Source organism: Anolis carolinensis, chromosome 2 (genome assembly GCF_035594765.1).
Source record: "Anolis carolinensis isolate JA03-04 chromosome 2, rAnoCar3.1.pri, whole genome shotgun sequence".
NCBI classification, from domain to species: domain Eukaryota; kingdom Metazoa; phylum Chordata; class Lepidosauria; order Squamata; family Dactyloidae; genus Anolis; species Anolis carolinensis.
In genome coordinates this window covers 166073183-166099769 of record NC_085842.1, presented here as the reverse complement: position 1 = coordinate 166099769, position 26587 = coordinate 166073183, and the positions used below count along the sequence as shown (strand labels likewise).

Below are 26587 nucleotides of genomic sequence, written 5' to 3'. Positions count from 1 at the left end.
GATTCTATAGAGAAAACCTTCATGAATAAGAGAAGGGTGAGGCCATCTTCCAGAAGCATTACCTGTGTGATTGGTCACCTTGAAGAGCATAGAATCGCCTTGCAGCTCCAAGGTCTGCCTTCCTTTCTGGGGGAATCCTTTGTTGGGTGGCTGTGAGGTCTGTCGGGAACTAGGCAAGTGGGGTTTATATATCTGTGAAAGATCCAGGGTGGGAGAAAGAACTCTTGCTTGACATGTTCCAGAAGCATTCTCTCCTGACATTTCGCCCTCATCTATGGCAGGCATCCTCAGGGGTTGTGAGGTCTGCTGGAAACTAGGCAAGTGGAGTTGATATATCTGTGGAAGGTCCAGGGTAGGAGAAAGAACTCTTGCCTGTTGAAGGCAAGTGTGAATTTTGCAATTGATCGCCTTGAAGAGCATTGAATAGCCTTGCATCTCCAAGATCTGGCTGCTTCCTGCCTGGGGGAATTCTTTGTTGGGAGTCTGTGAGGTCTGCTGGAAACTAGGTAAGTGGGGTTGATATATCTGCGGAAGGTCCAGGTTGGGAGGAGGAACTCTTGCTTGCCATGTTCCAGAGCATTCTTTCCTGACATTTCGCCCTCATCTATGGCAGGCATCCTCTGAGGTTGTGAGCTCTGAGGATGCCTGCCATAGATGTGGGCAAAACATCAGGAGAGAGTGCTTCTGGAATATGGCCATACAACCTGGAAAACTCACAACCCAGTGATTCCTGCCATGAAAGCCTTCAACAACACATTGTAATCAAATGAATAAGGACAATGTGCTACACTGCAAGGGTGTCTTACACTTTTCTGATATATCTGGGGTTGATATATCTGTGGAAGGTCCAGGGTGGGAGAAAGAACTCTTGCCTGACATGTTCCAGAAGCATTCTCTCCTGACATTTCTTCTGGCGCAACCAGTAAGGCTCTGGGGTCTGGGTGCCTTTGTGTTGGAAGCCTCAGTTTTGGGGGAGAAGGACACTAAATGGAGGCGCCCAAGGCCACAGGGAAGAGGGTGGCCTCTTGGCTTGGGCGGGGTGCTGCCTTCGCCGGCTGCAATGCGGGGCTCTGGGCGGCAGCCAGGAGAGGAGGAGCCAGTCGCCCCTCTCCAGCCCCCTCCTTCTCCATCCGGGGACTATAAAGCGGCACCCCCGAAACCGGCGCCTTCTCCTCTGCACCAGGACCTCGCTCCGTCTCTCGCTCTCTGTGTCTCCATCCATCTCCATCCGCAGCCATGAGCCACCTGCGCGCCTCCACCTCCTACCGCCGCACCTTCGGCCCTCCGGCGGGGTCCTACTCCTCCTCATCCCGCGTGGCCGCGTCCTCCTCTTCCTCCCGCTTCCTCAGCGGCTCCTCTTCCTCCCCGGGGGCCTCTCTGCGCTCCTACCGCCCCGGCACGGGCGGCCTCTTCCTCCGCTCCAGCACCCCGCTCTCCTCGGCCTCCCCGCAGCGCTACTACGCCTCTTCTTCTTCCGCGGCGGCGGCGGAGAAGCTGGACTTCTCGGTGGCCGAGGCGGTGAACCAGGAGTTCCTGGCCACGCGGAGCAACGAGAAGCAGGAGCTGCAGGAGCTCAACGACCGCTTCGCCAGCTTCATCGAGAAGGTGCGCTTCCTGGAGACGCAGAACGCGGCGCTGGCGGCAGAGCTGGGCCAGAGCCGCGCCCAGGAGGCCCCCGCCCGCGCCCACCGCCTCCTCCACGAGCAGCTCCGACAGCTCCGCGCCCAGGTCGAGGCCCTCGGGCAGGACCGCGACCGCCTCCAGGTCGAGAGGGACAACCTGGCCGAGGACCTGGCCGCCCTCAAGCAGAGGTCAGGCCCAGGAGGGGGGCCAGGGGTGGGGCGGGCGCGGCGGAGCAGCCCCTCAGAAGCCCACTGCTAGGGGACACTTGGGCCCTCCCTCTGGGTGCTTTGGACTTCAACTCCCAGCATTCCTCACAGCCTCAGGCCCCTTCCTTTCCCCCCTCAGCCGCTTAAGCGGCTGAGGGGGGAAAGGAAAGGGCCTGAGGCTGTGAGGAATGCTGGGAGTTGAAGTCCAAAGCACCCAGAGGGCCTAAATTTGCCTACTCAGGCCTTTCCTACATCTCTTTTGCCATCTCCAGCCCACTTTCATCCAGCGCGAAGCCTCGCGGTGCATCTCTCTCCTGGATCTGCACTGCCCTAGATTCCCAGGATCTTATCCCCGATTATCTACTTTCAACCAGATTATATGAGTCTCCATTGCCAGGTAATAAGCAGATAATCTGGGATCAGATCCTAGGCCTTTGATGCCACTTTAACTGCCCTGGCTCAATTCTGTGCGATCCAGGGGGTTATAAGTTGCTGCGAGTTATCCAGGCTATATGGCATTGTCTCCTGACGTTATGCCCACATCTATGGCAGGCATCCTCAGAGGTTCTTTAGGTCTCTGGAAACTAGGCAAGTGGGATTTATATATCTGTGGAAGGTCCAGGGTGGTAGAAAGGACTCAGTTGGAGGCAAGTGTGAATGTTTGAATTAATCACCTGGTGGCACAGTGGGTTAAACCTTTGTGCTGATCAAGAGTTCGAATCCGGGGAGAGTGGTTGAGCTCCCTCTGTCAGCTCTAGCTTCCCATGCAGGGGACATTTATTTATTATTTATTTCTCACATTTATATCCCACCCTTCTCACCTGAAGGGACTCAGGGCGGCTTACAATAGTGGCAACAATTAGATTCCCATACAAATCAATATAAAAACATCACATAAAGAGTTAAAACTATTAAAATACATTATGAATTACAAAATATACATTTCAAACATAAAATCAGATCCGTTCATGAGAGAAGCCTCCAACAAGGATGGTAAAACATCAAAACATCCAGGCGTCCCCTGGGCAATGGCCTTGCAGATTGTCAATTCTCTCACACCAGAAGTGACTTGCAGTTTCTCAAGTCGCTCCTGACACACACACACATAGTCCTTAGAGGTTGCTGAGGTCTGTTGGAAACTAGGCAAGTGGGGTTTATATATCTGTGGAAGGTCCAGGGTGGGAGAAAGAACTGCCAGGCAAGTGTGAATGTTGCAATTGATCGCCTTGATTAGCATTGAAAAGACTTGCAGTTTCAAAGCCTGGCTGATTCCTGCCTGGGGGAATCCTTTGTTGGGAGGCTTTTCTGCAAGGTTTTTCAGTGCTAATCAAGGTGATAAATTGCAAAAGTCACACTTGCTTCCAACAGACAAGAATTGTTTCTCCCACCCTGGACCTTCCACAGATATATAAACTCCATTTGCCTCGTCTCCAACATAGCTCAACGACCTCTGAGGATGCCTGCCATAGATCCAGGCAAAATGTCAGGAGAGAATGCTTCTGGAACACGGCTTTACAGCCCAGAAAACTCACAGCAACCCAGTGATTCTGGCCATGATAGCCTTCTACAAGTTATAATTTGGGGAGGCAACTGCCCGCTTGGGCAGAGAAGACTTGAAAAAGGACATTGCAGAATTAGCTAATGGAGGGAGGAATGGAAGTGCCCCCCCATTCCATGTTCTTATTCCCTCATATCTCCTTTGCCTTCTCCAGCCCCCCCTTCAATGAGGGCTGGTGGGAGTGAATAGGGAGTGCATCTCCACTGCAGTCTATTAATGGAATGGGGCGGGAAGAGAAAGCCCCCCTCACCCTCCTTACTCACTCCACCCCCCCATGGGAAAAAAGCCAGAGCAATCTCCTTGCCCAGAGGATTTGTGGTCTTCTCTAACTGACTTGTAGTGAAGGTGGGGGGGATGCATCTCCATTGCAGAATTCATTAATTAAGAGAAGGGTGGAGAGAAAAAAGGGGGGATGGAGTGATAGAGAGGCCCCTTCCATGTTCTCCCTCCCCCTGAGGGGAAAAAAGGAGAAAAACCTGCTTCCTCAGACTTTTTTTGGCCTTCTCTAGCCCAATTTCAGCCTCTCCACCAGGAGTGTCAAACTCAATTTCTTTGAGGGCCACATCAACTTGATGGTTGCCTTCGAAGGGCTGTTGAATCCATGGATACAGAGGGCCAACTACATTTTTTAAACATAATGATTGGTGCTCTTTAATCTTACCGCAGTTTGAGTTGCTAGATGTTATTGGAACAACTAATATCTCTTTTGGTTATCTGGCATGTGGACTGGGGATAATGGGAATTGCAACCCAAAAGCACTTGGGGCACCGAGGTTGGAGAAAGCTTAAAGGGCATTGTGTTGTCGAAGGCTTTCATGGCTGGAATCACTTGTTTGCTGTGAGTTTTCTAGACAGTATAGCCATGTTCCAGAAGCATTTTCTCCTGATGTTTCACCCATATCTATGGCAGGTATCCCCAGAGGTTGTGAGGTCTGTTGGAATCTAGGCAAGTCAGGTTTATATATCTGTGGAATGTCCAGGGTGTGAGAAAGAAGTCTTGTCTGCCTGAGGCAGGTGTGAATGATGCAGTTGGTCAGCTTGATTAACATTGAATAGCCTGGCAGCTTCAAAGCCTGGTTGTTAAAGGATATTGCAAAAGCAGACATCATATCCCCAAGCATTGTATCTAAAGCCAAACCCCGCTCTCCTGACTAAATAGAACAAACTGCAGTCTTCCAGATGTTACTGTATTGCAACCCCTATTTGCCTTAGTCATGATGTCTAATGAGTACAGGAATTGCAGACCAGGACCTGAAGTGTCACACAAAAGGACATGGCAGGTCAGATGCATCCCGTGGACCTTGATCTTAACACATGTGCCACTACACTGCAAAACTGGTTAATTAAGGAAAGGATGGAGAGAGGGAGAACGCTCTCATCCCCTTGTGTGGGGAAATAAGAACCGGCTCCCCCAGACATTATTTTTTGTTCTCTAGCTGAATTTCAGTGAGGGTGGGAGGAAATAGATGTGCATTTTCATTGTAGATTAAGGGAAAGAGGAGGGAGCCCCCCAAATGCTTTCAAAGGAGATCAACCCACTTCCCCACAGATTTTTGTTCTTTCCCTTGGCCAATAGGGGTGCAGCTACACTGCAGAATGAATGCTTGGTGCTATGGGATCCTGGGAGTTGTACTTGGGTGAGGCACCACCAGCCCTTTTGGGCAGGGAAGGCTTGCAAAACTACAGCTCCCAAATAGGATTCCACTGCATTGAGCCAGGGCCAAGCTGCATGAATTCTACAGTTTAGATGCAGCCTACATCAACAGGACCGATAGGCGCTGTTTCTGAGTTGTCTAGTTCCATTTAAAAATATTTTATTCAAAAGAAAAGAAAATACAATAAAAGCAATAATAATACAAAGAAGCAAAATTATAATATGTATTATCTGTTTCAAATTTTTTTTTGCTAGGGCAACAAATGTTCTGTCAGAGTTAATGTGTGGAACAGGGAGAGAATACAACCTAGGGCTTCATTTCAATCAGTTTCCCCAAATAATGTTCAGGTTTTTAAATTGTTTTGTTTCTAATGCTTTATTACATTTTCACATGAATAATATCATTCACATCTTTCATACTTTCCAGGCTTGCATCATTAGAGTAGAGTCTCACTTATCCAACATAAACGGGCCGGCAGAATGTTGGATAAGCAAATATGTTGGATAATAAGGAAGAATTAAAGAAAAGTCTATTAAACATCAAATTAGATTATGATTTTACAAATTAAGCACCAAAACATCATGTTTTACAACAAATTTGACAGAAAAAGTAGTACAATACGCAGTAATGTTATGTAGTAATTACTGTATTTACAAATTTAGCACCAAAACATAACAATGTATTGAAAACATTGACTACAAAAACATTGACTACTAAAAGGCAGACTGTGTTGGATAAGCGAATGTTGGATAAGTGACACTCTACTGTACTTAATTTCCTTACTTGCACCCCAGTGCCCCCCTGTTTACATACATACAAACATTGCTTGTATAATTACAAAGTAGTGCAATGTCAATTCCTAATTACACTCATTCTTTCTCCTTGGCTTGAATTCCCCTTCTTTGAATGGAAAGCAATCATATATAATTATATTCTTCCTTCCCAATGAGGTATTGTTTTGTTACTCCTTTTAGCATAATAGCTATTACTAGAGATTATACATATAAAAAACCTCTGACAAATAAAGATCAAATTGTAAATGCTACTGTAAATACTTCCCCATCTTCCTTTCTTTTTGCAAAATCTAATAATGTTCAGTTTTCAGTCCAGGATGAAGCAGGTGAAGAGACTGTCTCTGAATATATGCAGAGTGTCTTCCCTGCTGCCATTTTACCATTCAGTAATCTCAGCCAGTCTTCTTAGTTTTGGAAGAGGGAACTACTTTGCCACCCCCTGCTGCCTTTCAGACAAACGCTGACTTTAAGGTCCAAAGAAAAGGGAAAAATTTGCCTGATGCTGCGATTCCCAGTCCTTTTGTAAGCAATGGGCTGTTACAGCAAGGCAAAGTTGGAGATTAACAACAAACAAAGGTGTATATATGTACGTATGTGTCTTAGATTACATCAGAGAGTCAGTTACTCTCTTCTTTCTTCTGCCCCTAATCCTGATCAGAAGGGAGGGAGGGAGGGAGGGAGATTGACAGAGACAGCCCTGGTGCTGGACAGCTCAAGAAACATGCAGGAGTGAATTGGGATCCTCTAGTCTTTGTTTTGATATTTTCTAAAGAAATGAAAGGTTGCAAAACAGCCACAACAACTAGGTGCTATAAATAATGATGTACAAGTTCTGCAATGCAGTAAAAGATCAGTAAACAACCAGGAGCCAAATAAATGTGTCATGCTTGCTCATTTTCAGGCAGTATGTAGGGTAAATGTTCTAACGGCATATAAAGCAAATGTTGAATGTGTTAGAACAGTTATAGTTTTGCATTCTGAGTCTTTGAACTTGACAGAAAAATCCAATGGCTGAGGGACTGCCCTGGGCTGGTAATCACATTAATCTCCAGCCCAAATGAAGGTTTCTAGTTGTATCTCATTTCCAGACATTTATGACCAATTTGTGGGTTATAATGGCATAGTCCTGGACAGCAATATACCCATTTGGATGGCACAGCAGTACTGATGAAGGGTCTGTAATTGTACAGAGATTGTGACTACATGGTCAGGGACACTTTTGTGAGCATGAGCGCAGCCAAATACTCTGGAGCTTTCTTCTCACCAAGCAAAACTTGGAATCTGGGATTTGAGAGGTTGGTTTAGGAAGGATGCAGTTTTCTGCCTTCCCATGCTTACGTTTTGTTTCAATCCAGAACGTCAGGGAGGGAAAGATGTGAAACATGCCAAGTATACAAAATGTTTGGACATGGATGCAAGACAAGTGGGTGGAGATTTGTAGGTGGCATCTCCAGAGAAGAGGAGCATTCAGAAAGAAAATGTAATTCAAGATCATTTCAAAAGAGGCAGAAAGGGTGGAATGTGTCCAGCAAGACATCACAGGGCAGGGGTGGATGTTAAAGTAAAAAAAAAAACCCAAAACTAAACAAAAAAACAAAACAAACAAAAAAACACCCAAGTGTTCAGAAAAAAAATATTTTTTCTTTTATAGGGTAGGACAGTGGAGCATAGTGCTTGGAGGAACCAGCAGAGGGTAGTGAGGTGTGGCAGGAGGAGAGGTGGGCCTTTATGGTATGGACCTTCTTCTTTGGCTTTGAGTCACCCATGGGATGTATGGATGGGGCACAGAAGGGAGGAGGGAAGGCTTTTTGTAGAGCGGAGTGGTAGTGCCATCCACGGTTTTAGTTAGTGAGCTACCATCGTCGGGGCTGTGGAAGTGATGGGGTGGCAATGGAGGAGTGACAATTAGTGTGAGTAGGCAAAGAAGCCACATCCAGCAGATATCAGCCGCATGAAGCAGATATCAATGTGGGTGGGGTACCTGCAGCAGTCTCTTAGAGTGAAGGGGGACCTGGCACTTTAGAGATCCCCAACTATGTATGTGAGGCTTTTTCATCACAGGCAAGCTTTTGGGCACACTATGGCTGTTTCTCCAAAGACAGAGATATATGGGAGGGACCAAGCCACAAGAAAGAGGAACCAGGACTGCATTCCCCCAAGGCTCTATGGGGTGGGGTTTGCGTTTCCGCATCCTGGCATGCTGCGGCAGATGGAGGAGTGGGAGAAGAGGAAAGGGAAGGGAAGCATAAGGGATTGGAAGCAAGGAAGAGAGATGCACTCTGATGTAGGGTGTGAAAATCCTCCAGCCTGTTCCTCTCTGATATTTTCATCCTCTAAGATGTGTGTGTGGAAAATGGGGTGATGCATCAGAAGAGAAGGGTGTGACCCTATGGGAGCTGCACTGCTTCTGATTTCCCCCCCAGTTTTAACGAAAGGTGGATAATAGATATTAATCCCACACAAAAAATTTGATACTTAAAAAAAATTAGAAATACCCGTGAAATGTTTTTGTAATTAATTACTTTAATTTAATCAGACTTGCATCCCATCCTGTAATCAAATCTCCCCAACCATACTTACTTTTCTCCCTTGTTCCTTATCACAGGATTGTAAAATATTACATCTGCAGTAACATTGGATTGAAACTTCCATCAATCCTAGCTCTTTATAGCTAATGTTGAGATATAATGGGAGTTGTAGTTCAACTGCATTGAGCAGGGGCCACAGTGGTGCAGTGGGTTAAACCCTTGTGCTGACTGAACTGCTGACCTGAAGGTCGGCGGTTCAAATCCACAAGATGGGGTGAGCTCCTGTCTGTCAGCCCTAGCTTCCCATGTGTGGACATGAGAGAAGCCTCCCACAGGATGGTAACATATCCAGTCTCCCTTAGGCAATGTCTTTGTAGACGGCTGATTCTCTCTCACCAGAAGCCACTTGCAGTATGTTCTCAATTTGCTTCTGACATGATTAAAAAATTAAGTAGGCATGTTTCTTATATTCTCTTCATTGCCAAGAATAGGAGCCTAGATACCTCAAAGGCAATAACTCCTGTCTGATCTTGGTAGCTAAGAAAGACTAGCCCTGGTTAATATAGAAGACCACTAATAAATGGTAGATGCTGTGGACTATATTCTGGGGAGAAGAGACCAGCAATACCATCTCTGAGTATTCATTGATCACAAAAACCCTGTGAAATTCATGGAGGTGACTTGAAGGCATAGGCAAGAGACTGTCTCTCTCACACACACAGTTACAAGCCTGCAGATAATAAAGAAACTGGAGATCATTGACAAAAAATTGAGCATGATGGCAGAATTGGGAAAAAGTTCCTTTCATTTGGACCGCAGCTCTCAGAATCTGCCAGTGAAGTTGGCTGGCGGATTCTGGGAGTTGTAGTAAAAAAGGTAACTTTCATTATATGTGCAATGGTGGATGGCAGCAAAAAAGGGTTACACAACAAGTTTATAAGGTGTCCAAAAGAGGGTGAGGTGGTTAAAAAAATATTTAATTCTTCCTGACATAAAAGTGCAGTGTGTTGGGTAGACAGAAGCATTGTCAAAGTTGAGGTTGCAGTCTGGTCCTTCATAGAGAAGGAAGGCAAGTCCTATTTGCAGCTTTTTTGTCGCTTTCTGTCCCCTACAGACTGGATGAGGAATTGCACAAGCGTGAAGATGCTGAGAATAATCTGGTTCTATTCCGCAAAGTGAGTAAACCCATAGATAAGACTGAGTTAAGGAATGGCTTGTTTGTCTGCTTTTCACCAGTCCACACTTTCCTTTACACACTGTTCACTTATGAATGAGTGCATCCACTTACACATTTCTTCCCAAAGAGCCACTTGTATGTCATGGCTCAGGCCAAGTCCTTGAATGCCTTTTTGTCAGCTCTAAGTCTTTCCTAGTTGTGTTGAGTAAAATAATTGTGTCCCATCTCCTCAACACCACCCATGCCATCTGGCTACTACTTACCATTCACTGTTCCTTTTTGTGAAAATGGAAAAAGATGGATAAGTTACCCTTGACTCTGCCTGTTTGTTTCTCCATTTTAGGATGTGGATGATGCCACCCTTTCTCGCCTGGAACTGGAACGCAAAATTGAATCCCTTATGGATGAAATTGAATTCCTCAAGAAAGTGCACGAGGAGGTAGGCCTGGCATCAGAATTGAGGGCACCTTGACTTATTGCATTTATTTATTTATTTATTTATTTATTATCTCACCTGTCTTCTAAAATTAGTATTCAGGGTATCAGGAGAACTGCCTTGGTTGCTCCATTTGTGGTTGAGTTGAGCAGGGAAAGCTAGGCTCCAGACAAGGTATTTTCAGGATGTGGGATGTCCAGAGAACTCCTAAATAGGGTGCATATTTGTCAGCTAGTGGGGGCTAAGTAGAAATCCATCTTCCATGATTCCGTCCATGGATGTGTGGCAGAAGAATTTTTCTCGGCCTTTTATGGCCATATTCCTACACTGCATAGTCCAAAATCCTGGGTATCTGTGCCTGAAATGTTAGGTGTACATTGCCTTGACCACTTAGTGGCTGGATAAGGGTCAGGGCTGGGGCAAAATGAAATCATTTCTCATCCAAATAAGAATTGTGCTTCCAATGGAATAGTATTTCAGCCCACACATTTCTAGCACTGCAGTAAGTGTAACACAGTGGTTTGAGTGTGGCACAAGGACACTGTAACAACAGAGGTAAATCTTGCTCAGCTATAGAAACTTACTGGATGCCACACTCTGCCCAGAAAATCCTCTGACTGGTTCATCTTATAGTCACCACAAGTCAGAATTAACTTGAAGGCATACAACAACAACAGCAGCAGCAACAGCAACTTAACACTTCAGTGGAGGATTTAGAAACACAATTCAGGCACTGAAAGGCAGGCAATGTGACCAAGGAACACACAAATAGAAGAGTTCTAGATGCAAACAGTTTTCAATGTCTTACTCTATATGTTGCAATAAATTTGGGAAGTGAAATAAAACAATCATTCAGGGGTAGAATTCATATTAGGGTGCAATGTCTTCATTTCTATCCACTTCATAGTTATACTATAGTTGTATTCTAGCAAAAGTACAATGCACCAGGAACCATCCAGCTGTAGCCATGAGTAACAGCAGCAGCCACCCTCTTCCAGATCTGCAAGTAGATTCAAGAGGAGAGAGTTGCTTTTTTCTCCCAGATACTGTTCTGATGCCCCACAACTCCCTCTAGCCGCTAAATGGCTACTCCTCTGCACATTGAATAACCTAGCTTGCTATTTGCAACAGGTTTACAGGGTGGGGTGAGGAGATATTGAAATAGCTCCTTCTGCAACAATTATAAAGGGATGTATGTTTTCATAGAGTGTACATGTGTTCCCAACAGGATTCTGCCCTGAGTGTGTAGATGCGCAGAGTTGATCTCACTGAGAAATTCAGTAATGACGTGGGTGGTTTGTTTTTGTTTTGTTTCTTGTCTGCTAACCTGCTAGCTCATTTGTGGGTGAGCAATTCTCTTTCACTGTCTTTATTTCTGTGAAATGCTATTTTTGTGGTGCTTTCACAGTTTCGTTGCCATGTGTAATGTCACAGTATTGCACATGTGCTGAAGTGGGATTTTGTGTTTTGTGCTCCTCTTTGCTGTATGCTCAGCCATGCATCCATCATTTCCCACAACTGATGCACCCTTGTTTATCTCTGCCATGTCCCTCATGGGCTGGACTCATACAGGAGATGAATGACATGCAGGTGAGCATCCATAGCCAGCAGCAGGTGCAAGTGGAGGTGGAGCAGGCCAAGCCGGACCTGACAGCTGCCCTGCGAGACATCCGCACCCAATACGAGAGCATCGCTGTCAAGAATCTTCAGGAGGCTGAAGAATGGTACAAATCCAAGGTACTTAACCTGGAGGGGATTAATGGGTGTGGATGGATGAGGTGCATCCTGACAGAAATAGTCTAGGTTCAGATGTCTTCTTGGTCTAGATTTTCTCTGTGGAGTTTGTGCAAGGATAAACCTGTGAAAATCTCATATCTTCTGCCCTGAGTTCCATGGGGCAGATGATGAGACCTGATAGCTGGGAATGATAGACAAGAGAAGTGTCTGGAGGACAGTGTATCGAGAAGGTCCCAGGTACAAACCCTGTCACCTGCAGTTCAGAAGGAGAATTGGTAGGAATTGTCAGAAATATTAAAAATTAACTAGGTATTTTCAATTACAAAAAAGTGAGTCAGGCATTAAAATGATTAAATAAGCTAGTGTCATCCTGAGGAGAGTGAGTAGGCCGAAGCCTGTTAGAGTTAGCGGGCCAAAGCTAGTGCCGTCCTGAGGATGGTGAGAAGGTCTCTGTGTGAGAAGCTTCGGTGAGAGAAGCCCCAGGTTGAAGGCTCATGTTTGAAGCTCCAGTGTCAAGGCTGCTGTGTGTAAAGCTACCGTGTGAAGCTCCTGTGTAAGTTCATTATGAGAGGAAGCTCTATGAGTGCGAAGCTGTTTATCTGCATGAGAAAGAAACCCAGCGTCGAAGTAAAGAAGGAAGTATTTTTGTTGTTTATTTGTTCAGTCACTTCTGACTCTTCATGACCTCATGGACCAGTCCACGCCAGAGCTCCCTGTCGGCCGTGGCCACCTCCAGCTCCTTCAAGGTCAAGCCAGTCACTTCAAGGATACCATCCATCCAACTTGCCCTTGGTCGGCCTCTCTTCTTTTTTCCTTCCATTTTCCCCAGAATCTTTCTCTTCTCCAAGTCTTCTCATTATGTGGCCAAAGTAATTCTTTGCCTCTAATATCCTTCCCTCCAGTGAGCAGCCGGACATTATTTCCTGGAGTATGGACTGGAAGGATCTTCTTGCAGTCCAAGGCACTCTCAGAATTTTCCTCCAACACCACACTTCAAAAGTGTCTTATCTTCCTTTGCTCAGCCTTCCTTATGGAAGGATGTATAAAGAACTTTATTTCTGTTATGGAAACCTTGTTTTTGTAAATAGTGCAACCATAATATTTTACTTCAAAGAAAACACCCTAAAGGAGAGATAACATTGGTCTGTGTGTTTTTTGTTCTTTTTGTCACTTTTGGCTACTGGTACTGGGTCACACTGCTGCTAATAAGTTACTCTGCTGTGCATTTATGGGGAGGGTCTTTTGTTAATAAGCCCAATCGCCCAACAAACCCCCCATATCTTCTGCCTTGAATTCCATGGGGCAGATGAATGAGAGACCTGATAGCTGGGAATTATAGACAGGAGAAGTGTCTGGTGGCATTGTGGAGGAGGGTGTATTGAGAAGGTCCCAGGTACAAACCTTGTCACCTGAAATTAAGAAGGAGAAAGTGCCACTTGGTAGGAATGACCTTGGGAAACTAATGCCAATCAGAGTAAAAGGTATTGGGGCCGGGTGGGTATTACTGGGCTAAACTGTCTCACTCTCAGGCAGCTTTTTATGTCCCGCACGTTCTTAACTAGAGGGGACATCCAGTGTTTCAGACTGGCCTTAGTAACCAGAACAACTGTTAGGATCTCTAGATTTAAGGTTTTTATAATGTGTTTTAACAATGTTATCAATGGATCTGTTTATATTGTTTTGTTTTTATGATTGCATTTTGGGCATTAAAGTTTGCCAAATTTTGTAAGCCGCCCTGAGTCCCCTCGGGTGAGAAGGGCTGGGTATAAATGTTGTAAATAAATAAATAAAATAAATAATTCACTCAGCACTTCTCCCTGGCTGGCTGGCTGGAGGAAAGTATTTCTGTCTAACAAGAAACCACCCACTCTTTTGCATTTGGGGCTCCTCCCTCTGTCTTGACACAATCCTCCCCCCCCCTTAATCTTTTTCAGTTTGCAGACCTTTCGGATGCAGCCAACCGGAACCATGAGGCACTTCGCCAGGCTAAACATGAGATGAATGAATCTCGGCGCCAGATCCAGAGTCTCACTTGTGAGGTGGATGGGCTCAAAGGAACAGTGAGTAGCTTTCCCTGCCCCATGCTAGAAGAAGCCTCTTGCCTTCTTCCTTGAGATACCCTGTAAAATCTTGTCTTTCCTGACACACTGCAGGTCAACAGTGGAACCAGTTGCCTAGAACAGTGCTTCTCAACCTGTGGGTCCCCAGATGTTTTGGCCTTCAACTCCCAGAAATCCTAACAGCTGGTAAACTGGCTGGGATTTCTGGGAATTGTAGGCCAAAACTCCTGAGGACCCACAGGTTGAAAACCACTGGACTGGAAAGATAGTGGAGTCTCCTTTGGGCATCTTCAGAAAAAGGCTGCGGAATTTCCTGCTTTTCTCTTTTCCGAGGTGCTCCTGCTTTGGCCACTGAGTTTTTTTCAAGGTGTTTAGCCTTCCCTATCAAATGTTGGAGAGACTTCACCAAACTACAATTCCCATGATTCTATAGTATTGAACCGCAGCAGTTAAAGTGTGGAAAAACTGCATTAATTTCATAAAATCTGTAGGATATCCTTCTGCTGATTTATCAGAAATGCATCACTTATCGTTAAAATCTATTTCTTGAAAAAAGGAAAAATTGCTCTTTTTTGGGACTACAACTCCCAACATCAGAGGATTCGGAGAGGTGTAATCTGAAAAAAACTTTTCCAAGTTGTGAATTTCAGCTTTTTGGTATGTAATGAGATTCCAGTAGTTTTCTGAACCTTTTCTAAATACTCAACTCATATATTAATACTGAGAGATCTGTGAGCATGTCTTAAAATGTTTCCTTCTGGAGATTAACATCCAAATACATTATGTTATTTGACTAATATGAGTGTAACAATTAGTCTGCCTTTGATACCCAGATACTATTTTAGCAGTGATTGTATTATGTGGCATTTGAAAAGTACCAAACACGAATCATGAAGAGTAGTTCCATAACGCAAAATAATTTAGAAATCAAGCTCCATCAGTAAACTTCAGTGGACACTCAAAACAGATAAACTTCAGTGAACACTCATGGGGATTTGGTTAACCAGTTAAAATTCATGAGTAAACCAGTTTTTTAAAAAATCTGAAAAATTTCGGTGGGTGGGTGGGTTGAACCCCTCCCCCCCCCCCTTGGCTACAGACCTGCTTGTTTCCACAACAAGCCAAATTTTTCCCAATTGTCACAGGGAAAGAAAGTGAGGCGAAGCCTTCTTAACTCAGGCACACACAGCAAAACAAACACCACAGGGGTATTAACCCTTCCCTATACTATCTAAAGCAGTATTTCTCAACCTGGGGATTGGGACCCCTGGAGGGTTGTGAGGGGGTGTCAGAGGGGTCACCAAAGACCACCAGAAAACACATATTTCTGATGGTCTTAGGAATCTCTTTGGCCGAGAAGGCAGAACCCCACCAATATTCAATGTTGGCCATGTAGGTAGTGTGCCATGTTTGGTGCAGATCCATTGTGGGCTGGGTTAAGAATGCTCTTTGATTGTAGGTGAACTATAAATCACAGCAACTACAACTCCCAAATGTCAAGGTCTATTTTCCCCAAACTCCACCAGTGTTTACATTTGGGCATATTGAATATTCGTGCCAAGTTTGGTCCAGATCCATCATGGTTTGAGTCCACAGTGCTCTCTGGATGTAGGTGAACTACACCTTTCAAACTCAAGGTCACTGCCCACCAAACCCTTCCAGTATTTTCTGTTTGTCATGGGAGTTCTGTGTGCCAAGTTTAGTTCAGTTCCATTGCTGGTGGAGTTCAGAATGCTCTTTGATTGTAGATTAACTATACATCCCAGCAACTACAACTCCCAAATGACAAAATCAATCCCCACCCAACCCCACCAGTATTCAAATTTGGGCGTATCAGGTATTTGTGAAAATTTGGTCCAGTGAATGAAAATACAATATGTTGTTGAAGGCTTTCATGGCCAGAATCACAGGGTTGTTGTGGTTTTTCGGGCTGTATGGCCATGTTCCAGAAGTATACTTTTGGAACATGGCCATACAGTCTGAAAAACACAACAACTCAGTGAAAATACATTTTGCATATCAAATATTTGCATTACGATTCATAACAGTAGCAAAATTACAGTTACGAAGTAGCAACGAAAATAATTTTATAGTTGGGGTTCACCTTAACATGAAGAACTATATTAAGGGCTTGTGGTACTAGGAAGGTTGAGAACCACTGATCTAAACCTAATATATATTTGGCTGGAGTTACACTTGAAAATGTACCTGTTCCAATTTACAAATTCAATTTAAGAACAAACCTACAGAACCCATCTTGTTTGTAATTTGCGGACTGCCTATATAAGATAATTTGCTTGATTTATCCCATACGTTTTTCATACAGGCTTAAGTTTGTTCTTATCAAGGTTTTTAAAAAAGCTCTTAGAAGCCAGTCATTAGCAGGGTCACCCATCTGGTTGTCTGGTTGAGTTTTGAGGACTATGGGTTTTGCCCACATTGCCTGGGCTCAAGATAAGTTTTTAAAAAAGAAATTACACTCCAATACTACTTGCCTTGCCAGAATGAAGCCTTGCTGAGGCAGATGAGGGATATGGAGGACCAATACGGGGCTGAAGTGGCTTCGTACCAAGATAATGTGGCAAGGTTGGAGCAGGAGATTCACCACATGAAGGAAGAGATGGCCCGTCACCTGAGGGAATACCAGGACTTGCTGAATGTCAAGATGGCTTTGGATATTGAGATAGCCACCTACCGGAAGCTGCTAGAAGGGGAGGAGAGCAGGTGGGTAACTAGTAGTTAGGAACTCCCCTCTATCCAAAGTCTCCACCTTTCTGGGCACATCTGGAACTTTGTGTCATGAACACCATAATAAAACAGCTGAAGTGGTAAATCTGGCCATTTCAGAGGAGCCAAGTTGATACAGATTGAAATCTGATATATGAGTGGCAGAGATAGTGACATCTTTGCTTTCTGATGGTTCAGTGTACACAAACTTTGTTTCATGCACAAAACTATTGTGTATAAAATTACTTTCAGCCTATATGAACGTAAATGAATTTTGATTTAGATTTGGGTCCCATCTTCAAGATGACATATGATGTACGTGCAAATATTCCAAATCCCAAATACTTCTGGTTCCAAGCATTTCAGATAAGGGATACCCAGTCTGCATAGTTAAGAGGCACTCAATGTATCCATTAGGCTGAATACAAGACGGGGTGAAGTCTGAGCCCCAAACCGCAGCATTGAACACACAATGTTCTATCCCACCACATTTTCCCCCAAATAAACTTTGCTTGGAGTCTAGTGGGCATCAAGGGAAATGTTTAGGATCTACACTGCCCTATATCCCAAGATCTGTTACCAGATTATCTGCTTTGAACTGAATTGTATGAGTCTCCACTGCCAGATAATCTGGGATAAACAGATAATCTCGGATCAGATCCTGGGATATAGGGCAGTGTAGCTCCAGCTCTGGTGGCCTCAAATGAAGTGCTGGGAAGGGTAACTTTCTCCTTTTTCAAGATACAGCAGGAAATTTGAAAGGGAGAGCAGAGCATAGGGCTAATTTGCAAAAGCACATTAAAATGTTCACTCATGTGTGTGTTCTCTGCAGGATTTCACTGCCTGTTCAATCCATGGCATCTCTCAGCATCAAAACAACGGGTAAGCGTATTGCTTCATTATGTAGGATGGGTAAGCGGTTGTATGGGAACGTGCGTTTCTGAAATTGCTGGCACAATTGGTGCTGCAATTTGAAAAGTTGATTTTTTGGACTGCAGCTCCCAGAATACCTAGCTTGTATGATACTACTAAACATACTGCCTAGGGCAGTGCTTCTCAACTTGTGGGTCCCCAGATGTTTTGGCCTACAATTCCCAGAAATCCCAGCTAGTTTACCAGCTGTTAAGATTTCTGGGAGTTGAAGGCCAAAACATCTGGGACCCATAGGTTGAGAACCACTGGTCTACAGAGATGGTGGGAGCTGAAATTTTAACAAGTATTTTTTCCAAGCTGTATAAAATTTTGCGCATTTGTGTAAATTTGAGTATGTTTTGGGGTGCTCTCCTTGTTTTAATTATAACCCCTGGCAAGAGATAATTCATGGCTGACTCCACTTGGAAAACACATTAACAGCTAGACTGTGTTGTGTAGATTCCCCTCTTCTCGCCTTTCTTACCTAGCATAGATTTGTTCACCTTTTGTGCTGCTTGAAAACATATATGGAAGACACCTTCTGTCTCCCCTCCAAAAAATTTCAATTCCAGATTCTTCTGCTTGCGTATCTCAGACTGGAGGGATCTTTTTAATTAAGGAGATGAAAAGAGGGGGTTATCTTGAGGATGGCATGGCCCTCCTTCCTCAGTACTCTCTCCTTTCTAGTTTCAGAGCCAGAGCCAACTGTAGAGACCCATACTAGGAAGACTGTGCTGATCAAAACCATTGAGACTCGTGATGGAGAGGTTAGTTTCTTCCCTTTCTCTTATGCTGAGGAGAATGTACGTGTGTGTGTTTCGGGCGGGGCAAGGTGGGCTCTGACAGAGTTAGCAGAGAATTCAAAAACAACTTCTTTGAATTACAACTTCCAGAATCCAGGTAATATATCAGCCTCACTTCCAACCATTGTATTATATGAAATTGAAGTCAAATTGCCTTCTGATTCTTGCCAGCTTTATGTTCAGGGCTGGATATATCTGGCTTTTTCTAAACCTGTTCTGAACCTGTTTTAATTAGTCTGGTTATATAGTTTTGCACACAGTAGTTTTTTGTATATTTCCCCCCTTACCTCAGTCATGGGGAGGAGCAAAGAATCATAAAATTGGTTGAAATTCAACATAGGTTCCTATATTCAACAAACTCAATTGAATAGAGGACAACCGAGCACAATTCAAAGTGCTGGCTTTAGCCTATAAAGCCCTAAACAGTTCTGGCCTAGCTTACCTGTCCGAACGTATCTCTCTATGAACCATAACAGAGGTTAAGATAATCTGGGGAGGCCCTGCTTCTTCGCAGGCGTGACTGGTGGGGATGAGAGACAGGGCCTTCTCAGTGGTGGCTCCTCGGCTCTGGAATTCTCTCCCCAGTGAGATTAGAACAGTACCCTCCCTCTTGGCATTCAGAGAGAAGAGGAAGACATGGTTGTGGGACCAAGCTTTTGGCCAGTAAAGTAGTGCAGTGGAAGAAATAAATAGGGAATACAGTGTTCCCTCTCTACTTCGCGGTTCACTTTTCACAGATTTGCTGTTTTGCGGTTTTTCAATGAACTCTAAAAGACTATTATAAATAATAAAAAATTACAATTTACAGCCTAAGGAAGGGAGGAAGGAGAAGCCAAAGAGAGAGAAAAGGAGCCCAAGCGGCAACGGGAGGAGAAGGAGGCGATTTATCAACACACGATTGGTTGATAAAGACTTAAAATAGTGTATAACTACTAAAATAACGTATAAAGATTAAAATAAATATACTGTCCCTACTTCACAGATTTGCACTTACTGCAAGTGGTCCTGGAACCTAACCCCTGTGATAAGTGAGGGAACACTGTATGTGCAATTGACAATTGAAATGGCCCTGGTCTACGATTTTGAATCATGTGATTTTAATGTTTATATTAGACATTTTAATTCTTGTCTTAATGTATAAATATTGCTTATATCTTATGTTTAATGGTCATACTGATTTTAATGCATAGTTATATGTTTATTGTTCAGATACATGATTTGGTTTTACATGTATGTTTGGCATTGAATTTTGCCACTATTATGCTGTAAACCACTTTAAGCTCCCCCCACCCCCGGGGAGAGAAAAGAAGTATATAAATACAGTAAATAAATAAATAGATAAAATAAATATCTCTAGGCATTTATGTGCTGTTTAGGTAAACGCACCAAATTGTAGTCCCAAAATGTAGTCCAATGAAAGAGTTTTAGCTTTGTTGGAGGTGGAAAACTTTAAAAAGTTGCTGCAATCCTTTGATTTCCTCTTGTTTAGAATTCTCCTGTTGCAGCTAAATTTGGCATCTTGAAATCCAGGGAAAAATACGTTTAAGGGTAGCCATATTGGCCGTGCAGCAAAATACAAAATCCACAAGTTCTGATAACTTTATTAGAGTCAGCTCCAACGCATGAAATACATTTTGCAAGCTTTCAAAGCCTTACTGGTTTATTCAGTAGGAAAATACATATATTAAATATAGTTCAGGAGAAAAATAGTGATGAAGTTAGAGTCACAGAACTACCTATATTCAGCTTGAAATGCTAGTTAAAATGGTATTGAGGGATTTCACTGTAGGGACTAGGGACAAAGAGCAATTAAAAGCAAGAAATACAATTTCATCTCTTAGTCCAGGACTTAAGCCACTACACCACTTCTTGCCTGCCTCCCCAGTCACCGTACTTGGTGTGACCCTGTGGTCTGCCCTTTTGTCTCCTGCAGGTGGTGACTGAATCCAGGAAAGAGAAGCGGGCTGAGATAGAGAAGTGATTCTGGTCATGCCCAGTGCCTCCCAGATGCCATGGGGAAGGGCACTAAAGCTAACCAATGTGCAAAGAAGTCCCGGCAGCAGATCCCCTCATTTCCTCACAAAGCCGCACTGGCCTTATGTATGACGACGACGACGACGAAGATGTCAATATTTCTTACCTCTGACAGCCTTCCTGCACTGTCTACCAGGCTTCCTAAACCAGTTTTACCCCTTAATGTTCACCTCTAGCCTTCCTGAGGGCAGCCTGGTTGTGATGCCAGCAATAACCGCCCGCCGGCTGGGGAGAGGGACATGCCACTCTTCTTCATCCTGCTCTCCCTGTCCAGTGCCTCCTCTCTTTCTGCCACACTCTTTCCCATTTTGCTCAGTTAGGCTACAACTCATCTTGTAGAGGGGAGAAAGGTCTCTTTCCTTGATCCAGGTCAGGTCAGTTGAGTCATAGGTGTGCCAGCTATGTTTGGATTAAAAACCTTGATCAAGAAGTCCATAGAAATGGTTATGCAAAATAGCAGGCTCTTAATATCTGGGAAGTCCAGCCAGGCAACACCAACCTAGAAACACCAAAGATGAGGACCAAATATTTGGTCACCATTTAATTCTCTGTGTTGACCACTGCAAGCAGTCATTTGTTACAGAGATTCTCATCTGATCTCCTTTTGAAAACATCATAATGGGAGCTATGTATCAGTAAGTCCTTGGTTCTTGCCTCTGCCAGTCATCTTTCTCTCCCTCTCTCCTTCTCAGTATCTCAATAACTCACTCCCTGCCTTCCCAGCCTGGCAACACAAAGGAGAATGCCACTGACTTCCTTTACAAGGTTGTTGTAAAGATAACAACAAGGTAAATGCATGCAAAGCACTCTAAACACTTGAAAGTGCTGTACAGATGCTACATATGATCAAGTTCCTTAAGTTTTACAAGTGCACCCAAGAATAAACACAAAATAGATTATTGATTGCATTTGACAAGAAATGTACACTTATAAAACTGAAAACACTGGAAAGGAAACAGAGGCTGCTAAGAAATTGATTGCTTTAGTGTGTCACTGATTCTAACACTGAATGGGCACGATATCAATTTTTCAACCTAAACATATAGTTTAATTCAGTTGGTTTTAATCTGAAGTAACTCTGTTCTTGGATAGCATTGCGTCAGAAACAGCTCTTCTTTGGAGGCAAAACATATATGTTTCTTAATATGGTAGCCTCCTTTCCCCAGCCTGATAAACTGGGCTTTTAGGACCTAATCCTAAATAAATGTATATTGCTTTACTTATAATAACCTTCAAGTAGTTATCCTTTGCCTTTCTTTAGAGGAGGTATCCCCTTTCCTGAACTAGATAAACTTTGGGTCTTGCTGGGATAATATTTCAGTGCCTTCCAAAGTAGTCCCCCTCTCCTCTGCCCACACCTTTATCTTCTTGAGGAAGCCCTACACTTCTAAACTCCCTCTTGGCAAGTTCTATATGGCATGAAAAGGTACCAAAGTCAGTTCTGCTCTTCTTAGTCAAGAACACTGGGATTACTTTTTTATCTGTACTGATTTAGGTCAGTGTCAAAGATGTGAGAAAGGCAGGTGACCCAATGGGTTCTAGAGTACACAGCAACACGTGGGCATTGCTTTCACATATGTTGAGCTAAAACTTTTAAAATCAATAAATGAATGGAAATGCCCACATCCAGCAATTGTGATTTGTTACAATAGGGATTGGTTCCTTCCTGCTGATCGATAGAAGTGCAATGTACACCTATAATTAAAATCTTTAAATAGGGGTTGTTATCTATAGATTTTTAGGATTTCTTTGGTTGGATCAACACAATGATATGTTTGTGGCATGAATGTTTTTTTTCTGACAGAAGCTAGCTTCTCATAGATGATAAAAGCAAATTCTTATAAGTGTAGCGTCTCAGATTCAGGTTTCTAATGGTTATGCTTGTGTTCAGATTTTAATCACCTTTTAAAATCTTATCTGTTGCCTTCACTTCAGTAGTGGTGGCAGGCGTCTTTCTCCAAGATGAATTCCTCTGAGTGAAGTGGTAGATGCTTTTGGGTTTTAGTTCAAATTTAATAGAACTATCCAAGGTACTGAACATATTGTGGGGAAGTTTTCAGTACCATGGGCAGAGTCTTTTAAAGTTTAGACTAATGCTGTGAGTTGATTCACCACTCTGCTTAAATGGAAGCTGCTGCTGCATTTAATTTATCCTATTAGCTGCAATTTTGTTTTTATTCCACCTGTTCCTCCTTTAATGTTCCACACACCCTTTTCTTCAGGCTCCTGCATCCAACCTCAGTCATGGCCAAGACAACCACAACTTTCATGCTCTGCCATGTCGATGGATTATCCATAACTCCTTTCTTCCTGCCTTAAATCCTGATAGTCCTCTTGGTGGGAAGTTCTCCTGTTTCCTTCATTTGCATCCCTGTCCAGGAAAGTACCAGAGAGATGCATGTCTTTGAAGGTCTGTCTCACCTTTCCAGTTCTCTGAGTCTTATGGTTAGAGGGACATAGCCTCTGGGTTGGGGGATGCCTTTGCCTCCCCATCCCCAGTCCGGATCCCAACTAGAAGCTACCCTCTGCTACCACTACCATTGATATTGCCCCTGTGTAGCACTGCAGTCACAAAATAAAGACAAGATATTTTGGTAAAACAATATTGACAGGAAGTGTGTGTCTTGTTCAAGCAGAATCATGGCTTTAGGAGAGCAGCTCAAAAGCTGGGGACCCAGCTTTTGAGCTGGTTGTGAGTAACAGTAGACAGCTGACCATATTGCTTGTGTCTTGATGGGTAACTCAACTGAAAACGGGCCTTTGCTGATACGTTAGAGAAATTGAGAAGCTGTAGTGAGGTGCATGTGGTGGGGGTTTGCTCATGTCTACCATAGTGATCCTGCAGATAAGCAAATTTAACTCAGTCTTTATGTTTCCCATTTCTCTGAATGGCTTGCCAGTGTAGTCAAGACCATCTGGGATGTGGTAGAGCAGTGTTTCTCAACCTGTGGGTCCCCAGGTGTTTTGGCCTACAACTCCCAGAAATCCCAGTCAGTTTACCAGCTGTTATAATTTCTGGGAGTTGAAGGCCAAAACATCTGGGGACCCACAAGTTGAGAACCACTGTGGTAGAGGGTAGAAACCTCCAGGCCAGATTTACTTTTGCTACAGTTCATGCTTCCCTTGATAAGTTGTTACCAACGGAATAATGGCTTGCCTTGACCAATACCTTTGCTAGCTATATCAGCACTTAAATGCTTTATTTAAGACCATATTTTTCAGCAGGTGACCAGTGAGCTAGAATAGGCCTGCTGAATGTTTACCTGGGAACATCGCCATTCATCTTCCATTTTTCTTTCTTCCTGTCAAAATTCCCAGATATTTCTCTTGTAGATAACATTTAGCTTGTTCAGGGAATTGACAAATGAGATTTGGAAGGAACCAAGCATAGTAGATGCATGGCCATCAGGAACATCTGGCAATTCCCATCTCTGCTACAGAGCTATCATACTACATGAATAAAACAATTCATCCAATAACAGATTCTTGAAAATAGATAATTTATGTAGCTGTAAAGCTAGTCTGAAAATAATGTAAACAGAGAAATGCAGTTTTCCAGGGGCACTTCTGGCCAAACTGTTCAGAAAGATGCAATACAAGAAAATCAGGAACATAATGGAGCTTTGGTGAGTCACAGAAGGGATAAGTTGCATAGACCCATCCAGCTTAGAAGAAAAGTGGAGATGAACTAGCTTCCTTGAAAGCCTGCACATGCTGCATCATTACTTTTTATAATTTCCCTGATGTTGTAGGATACACTGTAAGAATGCCCTTAGCTACCCCACTTTACAGAAACATTTCTAACTTCCAAGAACTTGGCTAGTCCTCTATTGAATATGCTGGTTATTATAGCTGCTGTGGTAGAATTTGACTTAACAAGGCTTTGTAGGTTTGGTTCCCTTTTAGTTCATTGTGAATTTTTCCTTGGGGGAAGATTCCTGAGCCTTGATCCTAACTTTCTGATGACTTGCCTGAAAGTTTCTGAGAACCTGATGGTGAGCAAGATTATTTGGATGTTTCACTTCATTTTTCTCAAAAGTCTTCAAAATGCTTTGTTGCCTTTCATTCTTTGCTGTCTCAGCTTCCTGTCATGAATATAAAAACTTGACAGCTGAATTCTAAGTATATTTACTTGAAAACTTTTTGCAATGATCTCAGTCTCCCAGTCCTAACATGTTGCAAGTTTCAGCATTCTTACCACTTACTTGAGGTAATTACTTACCCCAAGCCACTGGGGAATTCTGGGGGTTGTAGTCCATAATTTCTGGAAGCGCTGCCTATAGCTGAGAAATTCCATCATCTAGACTAGTGATTCTCAATCTTTGATTTTTCATAGTTTTTTTTTAAATTAGCTCCCAGAATTTCTGACAGTTGGCCATGCTGGCTGAGGCTTCTGGGAGTTGAAGTCCCAAACACCTGGAAGACCAAAGACTGGGATCTAGACAGCTTTTGAAGTTACATCTGTTTCCAGAATTTTCAAGTTATGGCATCAAAAACTCATCTTTAATATTAATATTAATGCAACAGGAATCTGTACCACTGCCTCTTTAGGCTTCCCCTTCCTTTTGTATGCTATGGAATAATTTTATGTTTCCGGCAGGAGGCGGGGGGCAGGAGTGGTTTGGGAGTGCACAGTCTCCTGTTTGTGAATTTTGCTTTTTCAAGTGCAACATCTTAAGTTTTATCTAGCCATTTGTAGCTGTTCCTCCTAGTTAAAGAGGCTTTTGCAGAATGGAGTACACCTTTAGGCAATAACGGATGTTTTAAGAGTGAATCATTTTAGTGAAGATCTGATTGGCAGGAAAAGCCTCATTATTTCCTGCTTCTGCAAGAGATTTGACAGTCACGTGCTTATGGCAATTTGGGGACTTGGCATTCTACGTAAAAAGGAGATTGTTTTCCATTGGTGGTGGTATGAGATTCCTCTTGTTTTCCTTTGTTTGAGACACCTATCTGGATAATTATTTTTTCCAGATCCCATTCTGACAGCTGCAGAAATAAAGAACGTTTGCAAATGTGCCATGGTTATATAACTTGTCTCTCTAGAAAAACAGCAGCAGTAGCAACACTACTTTCCAGCCTTCGGGTTTTATAGTTCCACACACAGATATGCTTCACTCTGTATAGGATTGGGTTGCACTATAATTCAAAACGTGCTAAGAATTATTCATTAAATGATGGCACTGGCACACAGCATTGTTCTACTGCTGGATTTTGACACCTGTTTTAGCTTGCTTCTATCGTTTTCCTTATCCCTCTTCTTTGGAACACAGATCCCATTTTATGTGTTTTGGTGCTGATCCCCTCGTTTTTGATAGTCATGCAGCCATACTCTAGTCACAGCTAGTGAGAACACCTGGTGCTATCTTCCTCCATATTAGGATCTTTGTATCAAAGCCCCAAACCTGATCCAGTCAGTCTTGGCACAATAATGATTTCCATACTGCGCTAAGTCCTCTTCTGTGCTGTGCCCCCACCCTGCTCTCACATATTGGCACTTTGGGGTAACCTTCCTGCTTGTCTCACAAATGTGTCACTTGTGAAAAGATGTAGTAATGCCCAGGTGACAAAACAATCTATCTCACACTCCTACAAAGACAACACAAGGCAGTATGGAAACGTGGGAGTGCTTGCTGTAGAATTGTTTCTGGTGCTTCTAGATCTCCCCTGAAGAGTGTCTGTTACTTCATGCCACTTGGCCGTTGTGTGCCATGTATTGCTTCCAACCAGCCAATAAATATCATATTGAACAGATCTTCTATACTCTTTTGTGTGTGTGTGTGTATTCTCTGATGCCAAGTTGTCAAATTATCACTTAATAGTTGGATTTCTGTCATGATCTCCAATCCTTGACATCTCTGGTCGGCTGACAAGGAACAGATGCCAGCCATAAAACAGGCCGGCCATAAAACCTCAATTACCCTCTGGTATGTGGGAGCCCCTATATATGTGGGACAAAAGAAGGTTCTGGCATTCGGTACAATAAAAATCTGTTGGAATCTACCAGCGTGTCTTGGTGCTTTTCCTTTGGAAGACTGACCCACAGCACAAATGAGAGAACCCGACATTTTGTACCGAATCACCTACTCTCTCTAGCTCCTACCTACAGCAACATGGAGGGAGGAGAGAGAACCAATTTGAATATTTCGGGGGAGATGAAGCAAATGAAGCAAGCGGCAACGGAGGAGGGGAGGAAGAATCCCACAGCCCCTTGGACGAAGCAAGCTCCGATGGAGGGGAGAGGGAAGAATTTCACACTCCCTTGGATGCAGCCACTTCCCCCCCCAACCATGGCCACACAATGGAGGGTCACACCAGTAGGGCCGGAGGGGCCGCAC

General features: G+C 43.6%; 1 protein-coding gene across 1 annotated transcript; it reads left to right on the top strand.

Moving 5' to 3' along the window:
- The first annotated feature begins 1136 nt into the window (after window positions 1–1136).
- Window positions 1137–26003, top strand: prph (peripherin). The gene is made up of 9 exons (XM_062971030.1): window positions 1137–1811; window positions 9478–9538; window positions 9884–9979; window positions 11549–11713; window positions 13648–13773; window positions 16277–16497; window positions 17333–17382; window positions 18100–18179; window positions 20149–26003. The coding sequence occupies exons 1-9, from the start codon at window positions 1237–1239 to the stop codon at window positions 20194–20196; spliced, it is 1422 nt and encodes a 473-aa protein (XP_062827100.1). The 5' UTR covers window positions 1137–1236; the 3' UTR covers window positions 20197–26003.
- The last annotated feature ends 584 nt before the right edge of the window (window positions 26004–26587 follow it).